The sequence below is a fragment of the Arachis stenosperma genome, chromosome 4 (genome assembly GCF_014773155.1).
Source record: "Arachis stenosperma cultivar V10309 chromosome 4, arast.V10309.gnm1.PFL2, whole genome shotgun sequence".
Lineage (NCBI taxonomy): Eukaryota > Viridiplantae > Streptophyta > Magnoliopsida > Fabales > Fabaceae > Arachis > Arachis stenosperma.
In genome coordinates, this window is record NC_080380.1 from 129,919,791 (window position 1) to 129,943,116 (window position 23,326).

Genomic DNA, 23,326 nt, shown 5'->3' on the forward strand with positions numbered 1-23,326 from the left:
GTAACAACTTGTCACTAATAAAATTATTACATAATGAATGAGAATTAAAAATATTGATGATTGATAATTAGTTTCATAATGTATTGAATATTAATTTGATATAATTATAGTGAATATATTTTCTTAAATTAGTATAGTCATGCATTATTTATTAAATGCTAATTGTAATATAATTATAGTAAATTTATTTGGGAGAAAAAAATTTATGAATTATTGACACTTTACTTTAATTAATTAAAAAAAATTCAGTTTTAGTAGATTAAGTAGATAAATTATTTTAAGATTTTAAGACATTAAAAATTAACATTTTCTGTTTTCAAAAACTTTTTATTCTTACAAAATCAAAATAATATAATTTTATTTTTTATTTCATTATTTTGTACAAAATATTAAAAAAATATAAACCAAACATATGCGTAATTTTTATATCAAATAATATTATATATAGAAAAGTAACATTATATTATACACAAAATTACCAAACACTACTAATAACTTTGCTTTTACGTGTGTGGGTGGCGGTGCATGCATTGATTGAAAAAGAATGGTGGCTGGTGTCTTACATTGAAATGAGAAAGTTGGTGCACACATTTTGCTATTTATTATATTCTATTCTATTAATATATAATAAAAATTAAAATTAAAATAATATTATAATATTAGCGTGTTCAGATTTGGTGAGCTTTTGACTATTGAGAAAGTGGATGAGCCAACCATGATGACAGTTCCATTTCAGAGAAAGATTTTTCTCAATTTAATAAATATAATTAATTTATATTACTAGTTAAACTAAAATAATAATAATGTCTAAGCAATTTTAGAATATTCATTCATTAACATCATTATTATTATCATATGATATCAGTGGTGATGATGAAGAATAAGGACTTAAATGATTTATATTAAGATGATAACAAGTTCCCCACGGAGAATTCTTTTTTTTTCTTTCTGAGTTTTGACTTTGGATCTTTGATTGATTGATTTCAAGGGATTTCTTTCACTACTGTTCATTTCAATCTCAGTCATTATTATTTCAATCATACCAACTTCAACTTCTCAACTAAGAATTTCTTTCTATCTAGCTCTCTCTCTTTTGGGGTATGTATGGAATTTAATTTACTAACTCATTTGATAATTGATATGATTTTTTTTTATTTTTCATATTTGAGTTGATTACTGTTTTGAGTTATCTGAGAAAGTTAGGTGAATATAAGCTTTGCCACCTTAGAACGTCTATTCTAAGTTTTCCATCCATAGGAAGAATCAACACAAGCTATTATTGTATGTGTCTTGTTTTCATCTTGGTTGTTCTTACTTTTGTGATTTGGTTGATTTTGCACTGGAAAATGACAAGATCAAAAGGGACATTATAGTTATTTTCATGTTTTTGTTGGTTTTAACTTTATGTGCAAGAAGTTTCATTTTATGCCTATAATGTGTTTGCTGAATTGTCTGAATGTATGGTGATATGTTATCCTTTTTTCCATTTGATTTCTTTGTAGGATACTGTGATGCCGGCTCTGAGAAGAACACATGGATATGCCTTGGCTGTTTTGTTCTGTTTATTCATCTCAATAGCAGCATCACAGCCAACAGATCCTTCAGAAGGTGAGTTTGTAGAAGGAGAAAAAAATGCCTTAAAAGTCTAATTGATATATGATTTTGGAAAGTGTGCTACATGCATATAATTAATATCAATTTGACTTGTCATGTGAAGTTTCTAAAACCTTTAAATATTATGTCTATGTTCTATTTGTAGTAAATGCACTGAAAGGGATAAAGAAAAGTTTGATTGATCCCATGAACAAACTAAAGAGCTGGAATAAGGGTGACCCCTGTAGATCAAACTGGACTGGAGTTTGGTGTTTCGATAAGGTTGGGGATGACGGTTACTTCCATGTCCAGGAGTTGTATGGCCTCTCTATCGTTCTACTTTTTCTTTCTCCAAAGTTGTCTTGTTTTATATGGCACAGAATTAATATTCCAGGGATTTATAAATTGTAATTAGTATTCTCTTATGACAATTGTACTGAAAGGTACTTGATGACTGCGAATCTTTCGGGAACTCTAGCACCTGAACTTGGTCAGCTGTCTCAGCTGGAGATCCTGTGAGTTGTGAAATTTTATGAATTAATTCTCTGGAAAACAAAAGAGAGCAAAAGCTTTAGAGGGGCTTTCTAGTAATATGTTATGTTATGTCATGCTAATATCTGTTATTATTTTGTGCTTGAATTGAAGGGATTTCATGTGGAATAAGCTGACAGGCACAATACCAAAGGAGATTGGGAATATTGCAACACTGAAACTCTTGTAAGAACCTATACCAAAGAAGATGAAATTATTATAATTGATCCTCATCAAGTTCTCTTTTTTCAAAGGTGTTGTTCTATCTGTCATCCTTGTTGATATTGTCTGAGATTTGTTTCAAAAGATCAATCATGATTGCCTATGTGTATAACCAGAATTAAATTTGGACTTCTGCTGGTCCTGATGTCGTTATAAATAGACATGTATGGAGTAATCTAGTTGGCTGAGTTTAGAAGCAAGGTTTATGGAGTTGGGTGAAATTATATATATATATGATGCTTTGTACTTTCAGGCTTCTGAATGGAAATAATTTATCCGGTAGCTTACCGGATGAGCTCGGCAACCTTACAAAATTAAACAGATTCCAAGTCGACGAAAACCAATTGTCGGGTCCAATCCCAGTGTCATTTGCCAACATGACCAATGTTAAACACCTGTGAGTGAATCCTGATGGCCCATATGCACAACCAACTGAACTTGAAGCTGGATTTCTTATTTATCACCTTATCTGATTTGTTTGCATATTCCCTGCAGCCACATGAACAACAACTCATTTAGTGGTCAACTTCCACCCGAACTTTCGAAGCTGCCTAATCTTATCCACTTGTGAGTATTTAAGCTCTTTATTTTGCTTCCTGAGATGCCTTCTGGACTGATTAATTGTTTTCAAGTTTTAACTGTGCCTGTTTTGTTGAAATGACTTTTAAAGGCTTGTGGACAACAACAACTTATCTGGTTATCTTCCACCAGAATACTCCATGCTCCAAGGGTTGCGAATACTGTATGTCCTACTTCCATATATTTTCTTTTTTATTTGAAGCAGTTATCAACTTTTTCATCTTAGTGTATTATAGAAGTTAATATGCATCTATTTGATTTCCCTTGCAGCCAACTTGATAACAATAATTTCAGTGGGAATGGAATTCCTTCTACCTATGCAAACTTATCCAGGCTTGTAAAACTGTAAGTATTATTTTAACCATGCAATCCGAATGTCTGATATCCTACCTTTGATAGTATCATTCTTAAATATAATTTGTGGTAAAAGATGGGGAGTTTTTGAATCTTTATGCTTAATCGCCAAAGAGCTTTCATGTGAAGTTTTGGAACTTGGAAGTATGTAAAAAATCACATGCTTTGGGCTCCTAGCTCAAGCTCAAGCAGGATATTAAGTCACAAGCTTAGCATTCAAGAACATAAGAACAATTTTTATTTTTATTTATTTATTTTTCGGGGCTAATGTTTACTCTTTGGCTTGGCAGGAGTCTGAGAAACTGCAATCTACAAGGAACTGTTCCTGATTTCAGCCCAATAGCAAATCTTAGCTATTTGTATGTTTAGCTATCTCTGGTGATTTTGCATTGTGACTAGTGACATTGAAATAATTTTCTTCTCCTTTTTATGGCTACCCTCTAATTTGTGGTTGTTGGTTCATGTTGTAGAGATCTTAGCTGGAATCATCTTACAGGACACTTGCCAACAAATAAACTTTCAGACAATATGACAACCATGTATGTAAATAGCCAATTTTATTTATATATTTTGTATATATAACAATGTTCGTTTATTTTCATGCTAGCGATGATCAACATGAGTCTGATGTAGTAATGCTCTTGCTGTTGCAGCAATCTGGCCAATAACAATCTCAATGGATCTATTCCTCGAAACTTCTCAAACCTGCCTCTTCTTCAGGAACTGTAAGAAGATACTCATCAACCTATTATATGTGATTATTATATAACACCATCTTGGATTTCTTGAATAAAAACTGTTTAGGAGAAGCGAGTTGCGATATAGACTCTAGTGAGACACTTGTACAAATGCAATTCTTTGCAGATTAGTTTGATGTTTCGCTTCTGTGGTTTATCACAGGTCACTTCAGAACAATATGTTGTCTGGATCCATCCCTGCTGGAATATGGCAGAACATCTCCTTAACTGCAAGTGCTAAACTTAAAATGTATCTGCTCCACTTCAATCTATAACAACATTGATTCTCTATTTCAAACTGATCTGTTTTGAGAATTTATTAAGATGATGGAATGAATTTCTTTTGTATAGTTTCCTAAGTGGTGCCATTATATTTGCCTTATCTATGCAGTGATCTCAGTAACAACTCCCTTTCAGACATTCTTGGAAATTCAACTACCCCGGCAAACGTTACCTTGAGGTATTATCATAGAATATGTTCCAATAATCAATAACTGAATTCTCCTTCTGTTGTTTAATTCATGTTAGCACCATTATGTTTTGATCATAAATTTCTTATAACTACTTTCTTTTTTCCTTTGAAGGCTTTCCGGCAATCCTATCTGCAAGAATTCTAACATTCATAATATTGTTCAATATTGTGGAAGTGAAGGAAAAGTAGCAACCATAGCCTTGCAATCAAAACTCAAATGTCCACCTCAAGCCTGTCCATCAGATAGTTTCTTCCAATACGTCCCGTCTTCCCCACTTCCTTGCTTTTGTGCAGCACCTTTGAAAATTGGATACAGATTGAAAAGTCCAAGCTTTTCTTACTTTCCTCCCTATATTACTTCTTTTGAGTCATATATAACTGATTCCTTAGACTTAGACCTCTATCAGTTATCAATTGATTCTTATGCTTGGGAAGAGGGACCTCGTCTTAGAATGTACTTGAAAATCTTTCCTTCATACAAACAAAATGGTTCCCATGTGTTCAATGAGAGTGAGGTCCGTCGCATTACAGGCATATTCACATCATGGAAATTTCCTCGAACTGATTTTTTCGGACCATATGAACTCATGAACTTAACTCTTGATGGACCTTATGCGAATCGTGAGTCTCTTGATGGACCTTAGCTATTAAGAATTGCATAACTTTGTTGAGTTTCTCTTAACTTCCATTTTTCTTCTATAGTTACGGGTGGCTCTGAATCAGGGAGGAGTAAAACTAAAACTGGTGTATTAGTTGCTGCTATTGTAGCAGGTGTTGCTTGTGTTTTGGCAATATCTGCATTGATCTATATCCTGATCACTAGAAAACATATCCAATACCAGAGCAAGCTTTCGAGGAAGCGAGTGTGTAAGTATTCTAAATGTTTCTGCTGATATAGTGTTATATTTATCTCTGAAAAAAGATATTCAAATACTTCTTTCTCTTTCGGTTTTGCAGCCACAAATGTATCCATCAAAATAGATGGTGTCAAAGCATTTACTTTCAAAGAGTTGTCTCATGCTACCGACAAATTCGACATCTCGACTAAAGTTGGCGAAGGAGGTTATGGGAATGTATACAAGGGCATTTTATCTGATGAAACATTTGTAGCCATAAAGCGAGCCGAAGAAGGTTCCTTACAAGGTCAGAAGGAGTTTTTGACTGAGATTGAGCTATTATCAAGGATACATCATCGAAATCTTGTCCAACTGATCGGATATTGTAATGAAGAAGGGGAGCAGGTATATTATGGCTGCACTTGGCTTCCTTAAACTAGTTTAATGAAGAGTTTGATCTGCATAAATATACAGAGTGAACATTACCAAAGTATAATATTATTCTCATGTTTATTTTTTCTGTTTGTTCAGATGCTGGTTTATGAATTCATGCCCAATGGCACCCTAAGGGACTGGATCTCTGGTAAGAAATTGTCGAATTTAACCTTTCTTCTTCTCCATATATGTAAGATGTGATCTATGTTAATGAACAATGCAATGATGTAACAGGCAAAAAGAGGAGGGGATGCCTGAGTTTTGTTATGAGGCTGAGAATTGCGATGGGTGCAGCTAAAGGGATACTTTATCTGCATACAGAGGCCAACCCTCCCATATTCCACAGAGATATCAAAGCAAGCAACATACTTTTGGACTCTAAGTTCACTGCTAAAGTGGCCGATTTTGGACTGTCGCGGCTTGCGCCATTCCTTGAGGAAGAAGGAACCGTCCCTAGATATGTGTCAACCGTTGTGAAGGGTACACCGGTACGTTTGACAATTTCAAATTTCCAATTTTTTGTAGTTGCAAAAACCATAAGGCTTTATTTGCAATGCTTACAAATCATCTTAAGACCAAGTAAATAAGTGTAGGGAAACATAGGAAGTATGAAGAGAAAGAGGGTTTCGACACATTGATAGTGATAGATATGCTTGCCTTAGTGATTAGTTTAGATAGTATTTGTAATTAGTTAGAATACATGTGATCAAGTAATAGTTGGTTAATCTAAAATTTCGTATTAAAGCTACACTAGTTGACTTGATGTTTTCATCTTTACAGTACTATAGCTTATAAAATAGTAGAATAATTAACTAATACCTAATCACATCTATTCTAATTAGTACCAAGGATCTCAACTAATCACTAACTAGTAACTAATACAATATCTCTATCATGGAGCTTAAACATACTTGTGATAATAATCTCATGCTCCAACCAATCTGACAGCTCTCCTCTTCAATTGGATAGATTTCATATCACATCTGATAGCGAAACAGCGTATATGAGAACTAAAAATATTATACATTAGTGAATTATTCTTCCATGACATGAAATTTCTAGCACTCTTGAAAGCAATAGAATCTCTGACCTTTATACTTGGCTGCAGGGTTATCTGGACCCAGAATACTTGTTGACACATAAGTTGACTGACAAATGTGATGTCTATAGCCTTGGGATAGTGTTCCTCGAACTTATAACCGGCATGAAACCAATATCACACGGGAAAAACATTGCCCGCGAGGTAATTCTTCAATTAACAATTTTTGCAACCCTTAAAAAGCATTGCTAAAATTAAGTCACTTTTTTACATTATGAATCCAGAAGCATAATACTACTTTGATATATTTGAAGATTAATATTATTTGAACATAACGATCTTAATGGATAAGTAGTATGTTTGCTCAGTTCAAGAAATATTTCTCAAAAATTCGAGATTCTCAACTATCGACTTCATATGAAGACAACTGCATCAGGTCTCCACCTTCTCAAAAATAATACGAAACATTATGTTGACAGGTTAATGTGGCTCGCCAATCTGACACAATAGATTCCATCATAGACAGCAACATGGGAGGGTTCTATCCATCAGATTGTATAGACAAGTTCCTAAGTCTTGCCCTGAGTTGCTGCCAAGACAATCCAGAGCAAAGGCCATCAATGTTGGACGTTGTTAGGGAACTTGAAGACATCATTGGAATGCTGCCAGAGACTGAGACAAGTTTCTCAATCTCTGATATAACCTCTGATAGTTCTGGCAAAATGGCACAATCTTCATCATCAGCATCAAATGTAACTAGGGAGGAACAACACACGTCTTCTTATGTTTCAGGAAGTGACCTTGTCAGTGGTGTGGTTCCCACCATTGTTCCCCGGTGATGCGAGGGTGTCGTGTGTACATTGTCGACTCACATCTCATTCCCATCTGTTTTTCCTTTAATAGATGGTAGATGAGATATGAGTCGACTCGATCTTCTGTGTACAAATAACATTTTTCGAGTGGTGTCATAATATTGTAGATAGCCCTACACACATTTTACAAAAAAAAAAGTTGTAACTATGGTAATTGAGCATCATTTTTAATGCTAACATTGTTATATATGCGATGATGGTAGGAGGTAGGAAGTTTAGTAGGGATGTATAATGTAGCTATTTTCTGAACTCCTCATGGGGGAGTTTGTACATTCTACACTATATACAGTATACACATGTAATCAAATACCATTGGTGGAAAATGGAATTCAAAAAAATAATACTATTCTTACATTTTTTCTATTTGTTGGAAGTTAATATATTTAGACCTAATTAATGATTAGGTTTAGTTAACCAGTATTATAATTAAACTTGTTTTTTTTTTTTTTTTTTACCAAAGATAGGAGACTCGAACCCGCAACCTCTTAATTGAGTATGGGGAGACTATGCCATTTGAGCTATTACTCATTGGCTATAATTAAACTTGTTAAGAATTCAAAATAGATAAATTTCATAGGAAAACAGAAAAAAGTAAATTTATGCGCATCTTAACCATTGAAATTTTTATTTTTTATCAATTTAGTAAAGCCTTTTCACTTTTTTATTTTTAAAAAGTGTCTTTAGCAAAATTCTTTTATGTAATCACAAGTTTAACATCTATTATAATAAAAAAAGATAGATCAAATAGTGTTATATGAACTAATGACATTTACGTTTTCAAATCTTTTTATAAAATTGTGATGTCAATACTAAATTTACTTTTGTAAGAACAATATGAAATAGCAACTATCTACTATATAGTCACATTTATAATATTACAAAGAACAATATTTATGTAGTTAATTTAGTATAATTTCACAATTTCTCATAGTAAATTCTCTAATTATATAAAAAGATATAGAGTGAATACTCATCTCGACCCTGATAATTTTTTCGAAGGATTACGAGGCCTTCAATAAAAAAAAATTACCCTTTTTGGTCTTTAATATTTAACTTGGTGAGACTGGTTAGCTTTTCTGCCAATGATTTCTTTTCAGAACATACTTATGTGACATGTTAATCACTAATATATTCTCTATTTAATTATTATAAATAAAAAAAATTTAAAATCACTAATATTTCTTAGTTTTACACAGTAAATTTAGCTAATGTATTTGAAAAAGATAATAAAAAAAATAAAAAACTAAACGGCCTTGACAATTATTCTTAAAAGATTTGGAAGTGGCGCGTTGATTTTCGCTTGATCCTGCGATATGCAAACACAGTGACGAACACCATGATAAAGACGACGTTGAGATCGCATTCGCAGCATGTAGAGCTTCCAGTGTCTTAGAAGGAGTTTAAGATGAGTATTCAGAAGGATTGCCGCCTTCTTAGTCCCTTAGGATTTTGTTTTCCTTTTTTGCTTGGTTGTTTTAAATTTTCAATCATAAAGAAAAAAAAGATAACAATACTCACAATAAAAAAGAATTTGTCAATCCTAATTGGTTTTTAATGGATAAATCAACAGTTTAACATGCTATGTAAGTTTATTCCATTAATATACAGAGAAAATATTGATAGAAGGACTAATCAGTCTCATAAAAATAAAGATCAGAAATTAAAAAAATACTTTTTTATTGAGAATCTCGTTCAAAATAATTATCAAGTGTCGTTTAAAATTTTTTCTCAAAGATATATGATAGAGCATGTTAATTCATATTAAGAATTTAAATTCTAATATTCTATATCTATTTAATTTATCTTTTGAATTTCATATAAAATCTCTATTTTTTCTATTTTAACTAGGTGATTTAAGGTAGACAAAAAGTTTCATTTAAAATTACTGTAATTATCTTATGCATATTTAACTATTAAAAGCCTTTTTTTTTTTTCATTTTTTGGTGTACAAAATTTACATATATAATTTGCAATAGTTATTGAAAAATTCTATAATTCATTTCACATACCTAATGACCAAAACAAATTTGAATAAAATAAGGTATGACTGAATTGGCAGTCTTTTGCAAGTTTGATTCTCCCTATTTTTTTTAAAAAAAAAAAGGTATGACTCTAAAAACACAATAAAATTGATCCGTTTAATTAGAGCATAAAATTATCTAATAAAAACTAATAAAAAAACCGATCAAACTAATAATTAATTGGTAAACCAATTGAATCGACAGATTGTTCTTTAAAGATTTTTGGTATTTTAAATTTCTAATAAAAAAATGTATATTGTTTAGAATTTAATTATAATGCATTGTTTGTGTAAAATCGTTTACACGTATATTTAATCACATAATGACATAATATTATATTAGCAAAAAATAACTATTTTTTTATGTTGATCGCGTGAATGATTATCTAAAAGAACGATGGTCATTGCACGATTATGTACGTTAGTACATCAAAATTAAATTCTATTTTTTACCCTTGAAGTTTAGCAACAATTTTAAAAATATTTATAAATTTTATTTTGTTTCATTTTCGTCCAAAAAATTTTCGATTTACATTAAATATATTCTCAACAGCTAAATTTTAAAAAAATTTAAACTAATACAATAAAAATACATAAAAATTATGTTTGATTTACTTGTATTAAAAATTATTATTAAATTAATCCTAAATTTTTTTGAAAAATTAATTACTAGAAACATATTTAACAAGATAAAAAAAATTTTACAATAAAATAAAAATAAAATAAAATAAAGGTGTATCTTTAAAATTTTTACTAAATTAAAGGAAAAAATTTTTTTAACAAAAAACCAAAATTCTAAAAATCGGACTGGACTGACCGGTCGAACCGATTCTACCGGAAATCAGCAATAAAAATGGTCCGATCTACTGTTAATAACCGCTGAATCGGCTAGAAATTGGTCAGTTAGACCGAATCGATAACCAACCGGTTCTATGAAAACGATGCCATTTTGTGTGAAACAAAAAAAAACCGAAATGTGAACCCCCCCCCCCCTTCCCCATCATTCGTGAAACCCCCCAGCTTGGAGCAAAATCCTAGCCGCTTCTTCCTCAGGTTCCTTACCGCCGCCGCCCCAGGTTCTCCGTTCTCGTTGTCTCCGCTTCTTCCTCTTCCTCGGCTCCAGAACCCAGGTAGCTCGGCCCGTCGTCCACTGGCTTCTCTCTTCGTGGCTTGGAGGTTGGAGCAGCTCGCTGTTTGCTATAATCTCACCTGTCGCCGTCGTCTCGTCTCTCGTCGGTTGCCGTCCGTGTCTTCGTCGAAGGTGAGTGGTCGTGCTTTGCTTCTTCCTTTTAATTTTGCTCTAGTTACTGAATGCTTGGTTCTTCTTCTTCCTTTTAATTTCTGAAATTTTTGCTCAAATATTGTTGCTAATGTTCTTCTTCTGCCTTGCTAATGCTCTGTTTAATTTCTAAAATTTCATTTAGTGTTTAATATTTAATTTAGTATTATCACTGCCTTACTGAATGGTGTTGCTGTTCGATAATGTACTGGTGTTGCTGTTTTAGTGTTTTATAATGTACTGCTGTTTTCAGTGTTTTGTAATTGCTGAATGGTGATTGTTGAGTTTAGATATGGTGTTGTTGATGAATAACTTAGTGTCACCTTTTAAATGTTTGTTCTTTGTTGCTGAATGCTGCTACTGTTTAGATATGATTTTGTGCCTGTTGATAACTTATACCGTGTTGTTTGTGCTGAGGTTTTATGTTGCTGCATACTTGTTTTTTTCACAGCTTCATGTTTTAGGAATGGTTTTTATTGGCCTCATTTTTTAAGTGTTTGTTTTTTTATAATAATTTATTCCTATTTCATGGTATGAATCTAAATTAATTTTTCACTTAGGTAGTTGTTATGTTTATCATCTAAATTCAATGAATTTGTTGATTTATATTTCATGTTTGTTTATCAGCAAGCTTTCAATTTGTTTCTGTAGTACCTGTCTCTACTTTTTAATTGTTGTACAAATGAATGTGTGATATATGTTGATTGTCTTTTCTTTTTTACCTCTTGTTGACTGTGGTAGAGTTGTTTGTTTGTTTATAGGATTTGGAGCATTTTCCAATTGAGATTAATTGGTTATGTATAACTTATTCATAACGTTCACATACTAAAATCATGTTGTGGTTTCAACCTAGGTGATGTGCCATATAAGCCGAGTTTATCAGCTATTGTTATTTTAATTGCTATCCACCTGTGTATGAGAATGCTTATGGCATTTTAGTCTTCTTGTCTTGTATATAAATCCTTAAATCTTGAAATGCCAATAAATTTGAAATTCTTGTAGTATTTTAAATTTGTAAGATATTTTAAGATTTATATTATTCTATAATTATATTTTAAAATGTTTATTTATAATTTATTTATTATTTTATTTTAAAACAGTTTTTTTGGTTGAATCACGGTTGGATTGGTTGGACCAGTAAATTAGTAAAGTAATAATTAGAACGGTTTGATGACCAGTCCGGTTCTCAAAACCTAAAACACGCTCCCCTGGTCGGCTGCTCCCCTTCCTCTAACTCTAAACCCACTCATCATCATCATCAAAAGTTCAAAACTCATTACACAGCCCTTACCATCGCCGAAGGCAGCAGCCCCCACCATTGCCGAACTCTTCTCCTCCGGTAGAGGGTGCTGTCACCGCCGGCGGGGATAGACCGTGGGTGCCGTCGTCGCCCGTGGAAGGTCTGCTCGCTTCTCCTCACCGTCCCTCTTCGAGCTCACTCTGTCTCTCTCTCTCTCACTGCGACGTCTCTCTCTGCTCGGCTGTGGAGTATTCGCCTCGGTGACACCTTCCTTCCTCCCTCGATTCTCGCAACCTTGACAATAAGAATGTCTTCACAAGCATAGCGATCATAAATAAATTTGACAACAAATTTGGATGAAGTTATGTTGACTCACACTCTTCGTCATGCAACCTCACGTTATCGACCACGCTTCTTCTTCACCACCATCATCATGCAACTCGTTAGAACACACTGCACCGCCACCACCAACCTCATCTCCCACTTCGCACGCACCGGTCAAATCTCCCACGCCCACAAGGTGTTCGACCAAATTCCCCAACCTCAACGAACCACTGCTTCCTGGAACGCCCTCATATCCGGTTACTTCCAAACCCGCCAACCCCACTTGGCCCTCCAACTGTTCGACCAAATGCCCCAACGGAACACTGTGTCCTTTAACACCTTAATTTCCGGGTTCATAAAGAACAGGATGATTGTTGAATCCAGGAGAGTTTTTGACACAATGCCAGACCGGAATGTGGTTTCGTGGACTTCGATGGTCCGTGGTTATGTTCAAATGGGTATGCTTGAAGAGGCTGAAGCATTGTTTTGGCAGATGCCAGATAAGAATGTGGTGTCTTGGACTGTGATGCTTGGTGGGTTGTTGCAGAGTGGGCGTTTTGAGGATGCACGTGACATGTTTGATATGATGCCCGTTAAGGATGTTGTGGCATATACGATTATGGTTGGTGGATACTGTGAAGAGGGGCGTCTGGATGAAGCGAGGGCATTGTTTGATGAGATGCCGAAGAGGAATGTGGTGACTTGGACTAGCATGGTTGCCGGGTATGCGAGAAATGGGCGTGTGGATGTTGCAAGGAAATTGTTTGAGGTGATGCCCGAGAGGAATGAGGTGTCTTGGACAGCAATGCTGATGGGGTATACTAGGAGTGGGAGGATGAGGGAGGCTTGTGAGATTTTCAAGGCAATGCCGGGGAAGCCTGTTATTGCATGTAATGAGATGATCTTGGGATTTGGACTTGATGGGGATCTGGATAAGGCAAGATGTGTGTTTGAGCAAATGAAGGAGAGGGATGAGGGGACTTGGAGTGCCATGATCAAGGTTTATGAAAGGAAAGGGTATGAGTTAGAAGCATTAGATTTGTTTGGTAGGATGCAGAGAGAAGGTGTCGCATTGAATTTTCCCTCATTAATCAGTGTTCTTTCTGTGTGTACCAGCCTAGCAAGTCTTGATCATGGGAGACAGGTCCATGCCCAGTTGGTGAGATCCAAGTTTGATCAAGATTTGTATGTTGCCTCAGTGTTGATCACAATGTATGTTAAGTGTGGTGATCTTGTGAAAGGAAAACAGATTTTTGACAGATTTCCTTTGAAAGATGTAGTTATGTGGAATTCTATGATCACAGGTTATTCCCAGCATGGTTTGGCAGAGGAAGCTTTAGATGTCTTCCGTGACATGTGCTTCTTGGGAGTTCCACCAGATGATGTTACCTTTGTTGGAGTTCTTACAGCTTGTAGCTACAGTGGCATGGTGGATCAAGGGATTGAATTTTTTGAGTCAATGAAATACAAATATCAAGTGGAACCAGGAATCGAACACTATGCTTGCATGGTTGATTTGCTGGGTCGAGCAGGCAAGTTAAATGAAGCAATGAAACTAATAGAAAAGATGCCAATGGAACCAGATGCTATTGTTTGGGGTTCATTGTTAGGTGCATGCAGAACCCACATGAAGCTGGATTTGGCTGAAGTTGCAGTGGAGAAGCTTGCTCAGCTAGAGCCCAAAAATGCTGGGCCTTATGTCCTGCTCTCGCATATGTATGCCACCAAAGGAAGATGGAGGGATGTTGAAGTCCTTAGGGGAAAAATAAAAGCCAGGAGTGTTATCAAATTGCCTGGCTGCAGTTGGATTGAGGTGGAGAAGAAGGTACATATGTTCACAGGAGGAGACAGCAAGGGCCACCCCGAGCAGCCAGTTATTATGAAAATGTTGGAGAAGTTAGGTGGATTGTTAAGGGAAGCCGGGTACTGTCCGGATGGTAGCTTTGTGCTACATGATGTGGATGAGGAAGAGAAGACACATAGCTTGGGTTATCATAGTGAAAAACTAGCTGTAGCATATGGTCTCCTAAAAGTGCCTAATGGGATGCCAATTAGAGTCATAAAAAATTTGCGGGTTTGTGGCGATTGCCATTCTGCAATCAAATTGATTTCTAAAGTCACTGGAAGAGAAATTATTTTGAGGGATGCTAATAGATTTCACCATTTTAAGGATGGTTACTGTTCTTGCAAGGATTATTGGTGATTCCTGGAAACAAATCTTTACATATCGCCTTGAACTTGAGGAGTATATTGGAATAGCAAGGGCTGCTTTTTCTTTGGAGGGCTTTCTTGATGGTCTGAAGCTTCGCTACTTAGTACATTTAAGCCTTTACCTCATCTTTAACACAATAGGGGTGAGTATTATATTGCTACTTTCTGGATATTCTGTTGATGATTTCTTGTTAAAAAGGGAATTAATGCTTATATATTCTTGCAGCTCCAAGCCTTTGTGTTGCTATTAAAATGGATGGCATGACAGTGTTCACTTGCAAAAAATTGGTCATTGATACTGAGGACCAATAATTTTAGCTGCTCAAAGAGGTTATGCATGATGTTTGTTACTGGTATGTGTATGCTATTACCCATTTACTGCTATATTTTGGGTGATCTGGCTTGTGATTATGGAGTTCCTGATGGGGATGGAACCCTATATCATACAGGAAACATTCATTGCAAGTTAACTGTTTAGTAGCCCCGATGATACTCATCTTGTACTAGCTACGTTTTGGAGGGAAAGTGATAGAAGGGAAGGCCTTAAAATATAAAGCTTAATCCATTTTCTAATTCAAAACTTTTTCTTCCCTTCCCTTCTAGAATAAAAAAAAAACATGAAGGTAAAGGATAAGAAATTGATATTCAGGTAAACCAGCATTTTGTCACTTGAAAAGTTATAGTTCCAACAAAATAGTCCTGGAAAGATAAAAAAAATGTTTGACAAATTTAATCAAATGATGGTGTCAAAAATATTTCAAGTGTCGAAATGGTGGTTTACTCTTGATACCTTGGATAAAGAGATCATAAATAGTCTTAGTGAAAAGGTTAAGTAGTTTTCCCTAGTCTTTCTTATTTTCTCTTGTACTTGAGCCACATAAGATAAAGGTTTTTTACAGTGATATCAATTAGACTGAATTAATTTCTTATTGAAAGAGGTTGTGTCCTGTTCTTATTTCCACTCTTAAAAACCATCATTTCAAGCTACCTACGGCTTTTATGTCTATTTTTCTTCTTAGTTTTGCTTGAGAGATAACTAACAAATTGGATTGTTCATTTAAAAAAGAAAAGCACATTGGATTGTTAAGGTGATTCTAATGGCTAAGAACTCGTCCTGAAAGCTGCAATTAATCTCTTGCAAAATGATCATAAAGGAATAACTTAGATTAAAGCAAATATTTTAGTGCATATAAAAGCCTAGGACTTCATTGTAGAAAATTATGTAAGGTAAATATGGCCTGTTCTTTGGCATGAAGTTAGTTTTCCATTTTAGCTTTTTATGTGCGAAATCATATGTTGGTATGACAGTGTCATTAACATGATTGCTTACCATCTGATTATATTAAGAGATTGACTTTGGAAACAGTTGTTTTCATGTCAATAAAGAGAATTTGGGAGTGTCTACCATGATAGAGTGATCAGAAATTAAAAAATCTTTATGCTTCTAGAAAATGAATTGGTTATGAGATTTTCTGTAAAGTATTTTTCTTTATAATTTTTCTTGGTGCCAGAAAATTAATTATAAGTTGACACTCCATTATTATATTAAGCAGTTGTTTTGCCATGAAAATTGCCAAATTGTTACAATTACATACGAAATGTTGTTTTAACTCACAGAGACTTTGTCTTCTGAAATAAAAAAGGGACAGAGGGAAAACCATAAAATTCAGCACTTCAGGCAGTGACATCTCTGAGGCATCATTCCCATTGCAGAAAGTAGAAGAAGCAAGATGCCTTTTGGTTTTCGGAATATATTTTATGATTTTATGTTGGATGTCTCCATTGTTTAAGGTGAAATCTGTTGTGTTGTTATCTAGAAAATAGGAATAGGTAGCTGAGTTTTGAGGTCTTGCATTGAATTTATTCAAACTTCAACACATGCTAATTGAATTTATGTGTGCTTCAGATGTGTAGGGTGTGGGCCATTGCTGTAGCTTTGTCGTCTACTCGTTTTATTTTCTTCCTTTTTGATAAGGGTAAATTATTTTAAGGATAAAACCATTGGCAGAATGTTAGGATAGACTTGAAAAAAATTGTAACTATGTGATATTCTCAATAGAATATCCATTTAATTATTCATTCTTATCAAATTTTAATGAGATTTGATTTTTGTATCCATGTAATGTAATTTTACACGTGGATTTAATTACGTAATATTATATTAGTATAAATAATTATTTTTTATATTGATAATGTAAATAGTCATCTAAAAAAAAAAGATGTAATTGGATGATGGAGTAAAATGTTTTATATTGTTTATTTGGATTAAGAATAAATTCATGTTTATTGGGATTTTATATTTTGCTTATCTTTTTTATCAATAGTTAAAATACTAAAATTAACAAAAAACAGTGTCATCTTAAAACGAAAGAGGATTTTTTTTCTTTATTTCATTTTGATTTTATTTTCAAGGAAAATGGTCAACTTAACTAGTGGATGTTCATTCACGAAGTTATTAATAGATAAGGATAAGAAAGAATTTGATTAAATTAGTGGTAACTATTGTTACCATTTCAGTTTCACACACGTCTGCATGACTTTAGTCGACCGCTGTGATTCATAGTACACGAAGAAAGTCAAGGTCCAGTATATATGACGGCTTGCATTGATTCAATGAATGATTTGCTTACTGCACTTCTTTGCCCTCCTACAACTTGGGATTAATTTTATATTATGTTTACTTGATTGAGCCACAAATATCAACATAAATTATCCCATGAGCTTATAGCTATAGGTTTTTCTTTACCCGTTTGATAAGATGTTCTTTTTTAAGGCTTCTTTTATATATATATATATATTGATGAAAATAGAGCGCTACTCATTGTTATTGGAATGCTTGGTGTTTTTTTAACATGATATTAATTTTTTTAATTGTTATTAAGTAAATCGGATGGTCAGATTTAAAGGACAAAGAAATGTATGAAATCGGACCTCTAATTTTAGTGCATTCAAATTTTTTTTTGGACACTACACAAACTGATAATGATAGGTCTGATTTTAATACTTTAATTTTTTTATTTTTAACAAAATAAAATTGGATGATCCGAATTCAATATTATAAATTTTATAATTTTTTCATAACAAAATCAAATGCACCGATTCGTGGAATAGTCATATCATTGAGATACACTTTAAACTGAATATATGTGGCCATTATACGTTTTTTTCCAATAAAAAATTACTTTGTGGATTTTAAACTCGTTTGTTTAAATTTTTAGATTATTTCTTTAAAAATAAATATTTATTTTACTTTTTGAGTCATTTGTTTATACTTTTTGAAAATGTATAAACAAAAAATTAAGTTAATTTGGTCAAAAGCAAAAACAGTTGAAGATAACAAATATAAACATTTATTATCATAAATGTTTATAATCAATATTTTTTCAAATCTAAAATATTTTAAAAAGACAAGTCTAACTTTTTAATATTAAATAAAAAATTAAAAAATATATAATAAAAGATTATCTTAGGTTGAGTTAAATATTAAATATTACTTAAAACTATTAACATTATTAGTTTTTAACTAAAATATTTAGATTATAAAGTTGTTATTAACTTTTATTTATTAATAGTTATTTATATCATGTGATATTAACTTGTAAAAGTATTAAATAATTCATTATTTAAAAATAATTATATAATGTAATTTTTTTTCCTAGCATAAATATGATATATGTTGTAAACTTGTAATCTTATAAAAAAAAGTTGTTTCTATATTATATTATAGAGTAAACAGGGACGGACCCAGACTACATAGGAGGGGGGCACTTGCCCCCACTAAAGAAAAAAAATAATTATATATAATTATATTTTTTGCCCCCACAAAAATTTATAAAATTGTCTTGAGATTTATGTTAAAAATAATTATTTATTAAATTAAATATGTAACAATATTTATTTTATTAAATTTGATTTAATATAAAAATAAAAAATAAGTAAATAAATTAATTCAATAAAAAATTAATAAATAATGTTAATATAATTTTTAAAACTTATTAATTAGTTAATTACCAAATTAAAATTCAGTTTTTTAAATATAAGTAAAATTATTAATTTTTTTTTCAAAAATTAGTTGAAATAAAAAAAATAATATCTATCTATTAATTAATATTTTTTATTTTAAAATTATATAATACTTTTTAATTTTATCTCTTAAATAATCTTGCTTGCAACAACTATTTTAGATTAAAAAGTATTTTATGTCATAAATATTATAACAAATAAATTTTTTAATTCAATGGGTGATAATTAATATTTGAAAATTATAATGAGTAGTAGGAGAATTATTTAAAAATATAGAAGTTAATTTTGATATGTTAAAATACGTATATTTTTTAACATAGTCATTTAATTAAATTTATTCTTTTAGATAACTATTTAGGTGATAAATATAAAAAATTATATTTTTTAATTATAATACATAATTAAATAGATACATAAAATCTTTAATAAGATAATATATTAAAATTAAATTAAAAATATATAAAAAATGTAATTATTTAAAAAAGAAAAATAATTATAAATTAAGTTTCTATTATTTTATATAAATATACTTTTTATATATTCGGTTTTTTTTTGTATTTAATATTTATATATAAATCTAGTTTCAAATTATAAATACTAGCGTATCAATAAGTGCTAACGTGTCAACTAATTCACTATTTTTCTTATTGAATGTGTATAAAAATAAATAAAAATAAAGTTAGTTAGAATGACAAGTTATTTAAAATTTAATTAAGATATTTTAAGTTTAAAATGACAAGTTAGTTAGTTAGATATTTTTGCTCCCACTTCTAAAATTTTCTGGGTCCGTCACTGAGAGTAAAATATCGTTTTTGTCCCCAACTTTTGGGGTAAATTCTATTTGTGTCCCTAACGTTTAAATCGTCCTATTTGTATTCCTAACGTTTATAAAAGTGATTCAATGTTATCCTACTATCAATTATACTAACAAATCAGATTATATTTTTCAATTATTCTCACTTGGATGTATTCATTCTCAATTGGGTTTCACTTGGATGTGTTCGATTTTAATATTATACCCACTATTTGTGTTTAGATTTAATTATGTCCCTAGAAAAGTGAATTATGTAAATGTTGTAGGAATTAGTTTCAACTTTTGATGAGCTATTTTTTGGAGTGGATCATCGATTCTATCCCAGACATTTGTATTCTAATTTCAAGAAGAGATTTTTTAAAACTCAAACTAAAGCGTTCATGATGTGTAATTAACGGCAGGATAACATTGAATCACTTTTAAAAACGTTAGGGATACAAATAGAACGGTTTAAACGTTAGGGACACAAATAAGATTTACCCTAAATGTTGGGAACAAAAACAATACTTTACTCTATATTATATTATATCTAATTATTTCGGTAGAAAGTATTTTTATAACAATCATGCAATGGATACACAAATAATCAATAAGTTAATTATCGTATAGAGTATATATTAAAATATAAAATATATAAGAACTGACTTGGTAAGTAATTTTTCTTTTTACACATAATAAATTTGTTTTCTGTAATTACATCTAAAAACAAAATATTTTTTTACTTCTGCTAACATTTCTATTTTGAATGAAGTACTTCTTTTAATCACACAACTAATATTTACATTATATGCACATTGAATTAGTTATTTACTAGTATAGAATACGGATTAAAATATAAAATACATTTAAAAAATAAATAAAAAATATATATTTATATATAAATTCATGGTAATTTGGTAACTGTTTTTATATATAAATATTTTTACACAACTAAATAAGCAAATATTAAAGTCCTTGCCACTTTAATAATGGAATTTAGAAAAGCTAAAACTTCCTTTTCAGCCTCCGTCATGGAGAAAAATTGCTAGGTAGTTGATGGATACCGGAATCCAAAAAAAAAAAGGTGTATATATTAAGTACAACTAAAATTTAGTTAAGAAATCCAAAGCAATCATGCTATTTAATATTTATATATCAAAAATCAACTACAAACTTACTTGTTTATATAAAATATATATTAAAATATAAAATATACATAAAAATAAGTCAAATATTATATCTATTTATATTATATATATTTATACATAAATAAATAAAAACTAATTTAATGATTATTTTTATGTATAAATAATATTTTAAAATCTAAAGATACTTTTTTTTTCTTTTTTCTTTTTCCTTGTTTTTCTATGTTTTTTTAGGAATATTGATAGGTCGGATCTAATTCGCATATCCGTCGTATTTATCCGAATTCAATCCAAAAATTGCGGATATAAATTCGATCCACAAGACTATCATATCAGATTGGATCTGATCTGCACACTAATAGAATCAGATTGCAGGTTTTATGTATATATTCGCATATTTGCAGATCTATAAAAATAAATAAATAATAAATAAATATTATTTTTATGTTTTATTTTAACTAATTATCATATATGTTATATTATTTTATTTTTATTATTTAAGAAAATTAAGTTAAATATTTTAAGAATAAACATATTTAAATGAATAAAAAAATTTATTGATTTTTTTAACAAAAATAAATTTTTAAAAATATTTTTGTATTTTGCAAATATATCTGATATCCGATTCGAATCTAAGCTTAAAAATGCGAATATTATATTCGATCAGATCGGATTCATCCAGGCACGGACCCATGCATTACGTGAGGGGGCACTTGCCCCCACTCTCATTTCATATTTTTCAACAATATATATATATATATATATATATATATATATATATATATATATATATATATATATGTTCCCATTTTAAATTTTAAATGACCCAATTACAAATAAACAAAGTCTAATTGTTAAAATCTCTAAATCTATTTTATCTTTCTATCATTTTAACTATCAGTTACCCTAATCAAATTTAGTCTTCTTCTATTCTCAAATCCCAGCCGTCACTCATATATTCTTTTAAACCCTCTTTTAATTTTATAATTTCAACCTTCTTTTCTAATCCTTATCTAGTGGACATTTTCTCTTCATCAGAAGATAAATTTTAAATTCTCTATTTTGTTTTATATAGCTCTCTATGACTTTATTTATTTTTCAATTTCATTATTTCTCTTTTTGATATTTTCAATTGCAAATTTTAACTCAAACAATTATAATTTAGGTATTAATCTATTTTTTTATTCTCTTCATGAATTTATATATTTTATTTTATTCTCAATTTAGTGATCCTTATTATTTATTTGTTTATCTTTCGTTCTATTCTATTATATGTAATTATGTTGCATATAAATTTTTAAAGTGAATTGATCAATTTACTAATTTAAAATATATATTTTTTATTTTTAGAAATAATAATGAAAAAATATTTCAAAAGAACCACTAGAATTTGAAGTCACTCTATTAGTCTCTTCTAATAAAAAGAAATTCTTAGAATTGAAGCGAAAAAAGTTAACGGTTAATGTAATTTTTGGTTTTTTTTTGTATTCAAATAATTAATGTGCATTTTTATATTTTTAAATTTAAATTAATATATCTTTTGATAGTAATGTGCATTATTTTTACCTCCTCAACATAAATTTTCTGGATCCATCACTGGATTCATCCCTAATTTTTTTAGCCCATTCTCTCTCCTTGTTAATTTTTCCCCCCTTCATGTCTGCTATTAGTGAAATGTATTAAGGGACATTGGATTTTATCATTCTGAATATTGAGAAATTGGTGTTATTAATTTTCCCATTTTCATTTACAGTTTTAGGAGAAATGAAAAAGAAACTTGGAAATATGCTACGTACCATTATTAATGTTTTAAATTAGAAATTAATGTTTTAATGCGTAAAAAAGAGTAGTTTAATTTTCATATACTACGAACCATTTTTCAATCATACATGATCATATATAATCATTTCATTAAGATCAAAAGTTATATAAAAGGTTGATAGTGTAAAATAATAAAATATTATGCAATACTATTGTGTAAATTGTTCTATAAAAAAAAGAGAGTTTTGCTAGGGAATTAATTTTTTTTTATTGATAATCATCTAATATAGTAACAAATAATGGATAAAAGAAGAGAAAACGAAAAATTTAAAGAAAAAAAAATAAATGTTGACTGATTGTATGGTTCTAATATTTTTTCGTAAGAGACATAGACTCATTATTTGACACACACTTAGGGGAAAATATCTTGATATATTTGTCTATAGATAATTGCCACGCAAGTTGTAATATCATAATGAAATTTAGAAGGCTTAACTAATAACTATAAAATGCAAAACACGGAGAGAAAATATTTATTATGCCGATAGTAATTGGAAACAATATTCATTTATTATGTTTTGACTATAAAGGAGAAAACTGGATTTCCTTAGATCACTTGGATTGATTATTGTTAGAGATATAATGATTTATGTTTTTTTTATTGATTTAAATTTTTATAAAAAATAATATTATAATATAATATCAAAATTTTATATTTAAAAGATTTAGAATTTAATTTTTGATAAATTTTAAAAATAAAAGAAATAGTATAAAATAAATAAAAAAGACTTATGCAAAAATTAACAAACTCAAAAAATTTTTTTATTTAAACAAATATTAGAGATATTCTTATCAATTTA

At 30.6% G+C, this 23,326-nt stretch overlaps 2 protein-coding genes across 5 annotated transcripts; both read left to right on the forward strand.

Annotated features, from left to right (window-relative positions):
• Positions 1-850: 850 nt before the first annotated feature.
• Positions 851-8,033, forward strand: LOC130973816 (probable LRR receptor-like serine/threonine-protein kinase At1g06840). 2 transcript variants are annotated; one of them, XM_057898487.1, is made up of 21 exons: positions 851-1,098; positions 1,503-1,608; positions 1,760-1,910; positions 2,037-2,108; positions 2,239-2,310; positions 2,600-2,743; positions 2,842-2,913; positions 3,017-3,088; positions 3,196-3,270; positions 3,570-3,638; positions 3,750-3,818; positions 3,933-4,004; positions 4,180-4,266; positions 4,408-4,476; positions 4,601-5,109; positions 5,191-5,355; positions 5,446-5,729; positions 5,856-5,907; positions 5,994-6,247; positions 6,868-7,002; positions 7,278-8,033. In XM_057898487.1, exons 2-21 carry the CDS (start codon positions 1,512-1,514, stop codon positions 7,635-7,637), a joined length of 2,880 nt encoding a protein of 959 aa, XP_057754470.1. In that variant the 5' UTR covers positions 851-1,098; positions 1,503-1,511; the 3' UTR covers positions 7,638-8,033. The 2 variants fall into 2 exon arrangements, with proteins under 2 accessions (XP_057754470.1, XP_057754471.1); XM_057898488.1 differs by lacking the exons at positions 851-1,098; positions 1,503-1,608; positions 1,760-1,910; positions 2,037-2,108 and having other exon boundaries at positions 2,239-2,378.
• A 2,664-nt stretch (positions 8,034-10,697) lies between these two features.
• Positions 10,698-16,858, forward strand: LOC130976756 (pentatricopeptide repeat-containing protein At1g56690, mitochondrial-like). Of its 3 annotated transcripts, XM_057901685.1 has the most exons (5): positions 10,698-10,951; positions 12,070-14,887; positions 14,971-15,097; positions 16,362-16,535; positions 16,651-16,858. In XM_057901685.1, exon 2 carries the CDS (start codon positions 12,574-12,576, stop codon positions 14,734-14,736), a length of 2,163 nt encoding a protein of 720 aa, XP_057757668.1. In that variant the 5' UTR covers positions 10,698-10,951; positions 12,070-12,573; the 3' UTR covers positions 14,737-14,887; positions 14,971-15,097; positions 16,362-16,535; positions 16,651-16,858. The 3 variants fall into 3 exon arrangements, with proteins under 3 accessions (XP_057757668.1, XP_057757666.1, XP_057757667.1); XM_057901683.1 differs by having other exon boundaries at positions 16,362-16,858; XM_057901684.1 differs by having other exon boundaries at positions 16,388-16,858.
• The last annotated feature ends 6,468 nt before the right edge of the window (positions 16,859-23,326 follow it).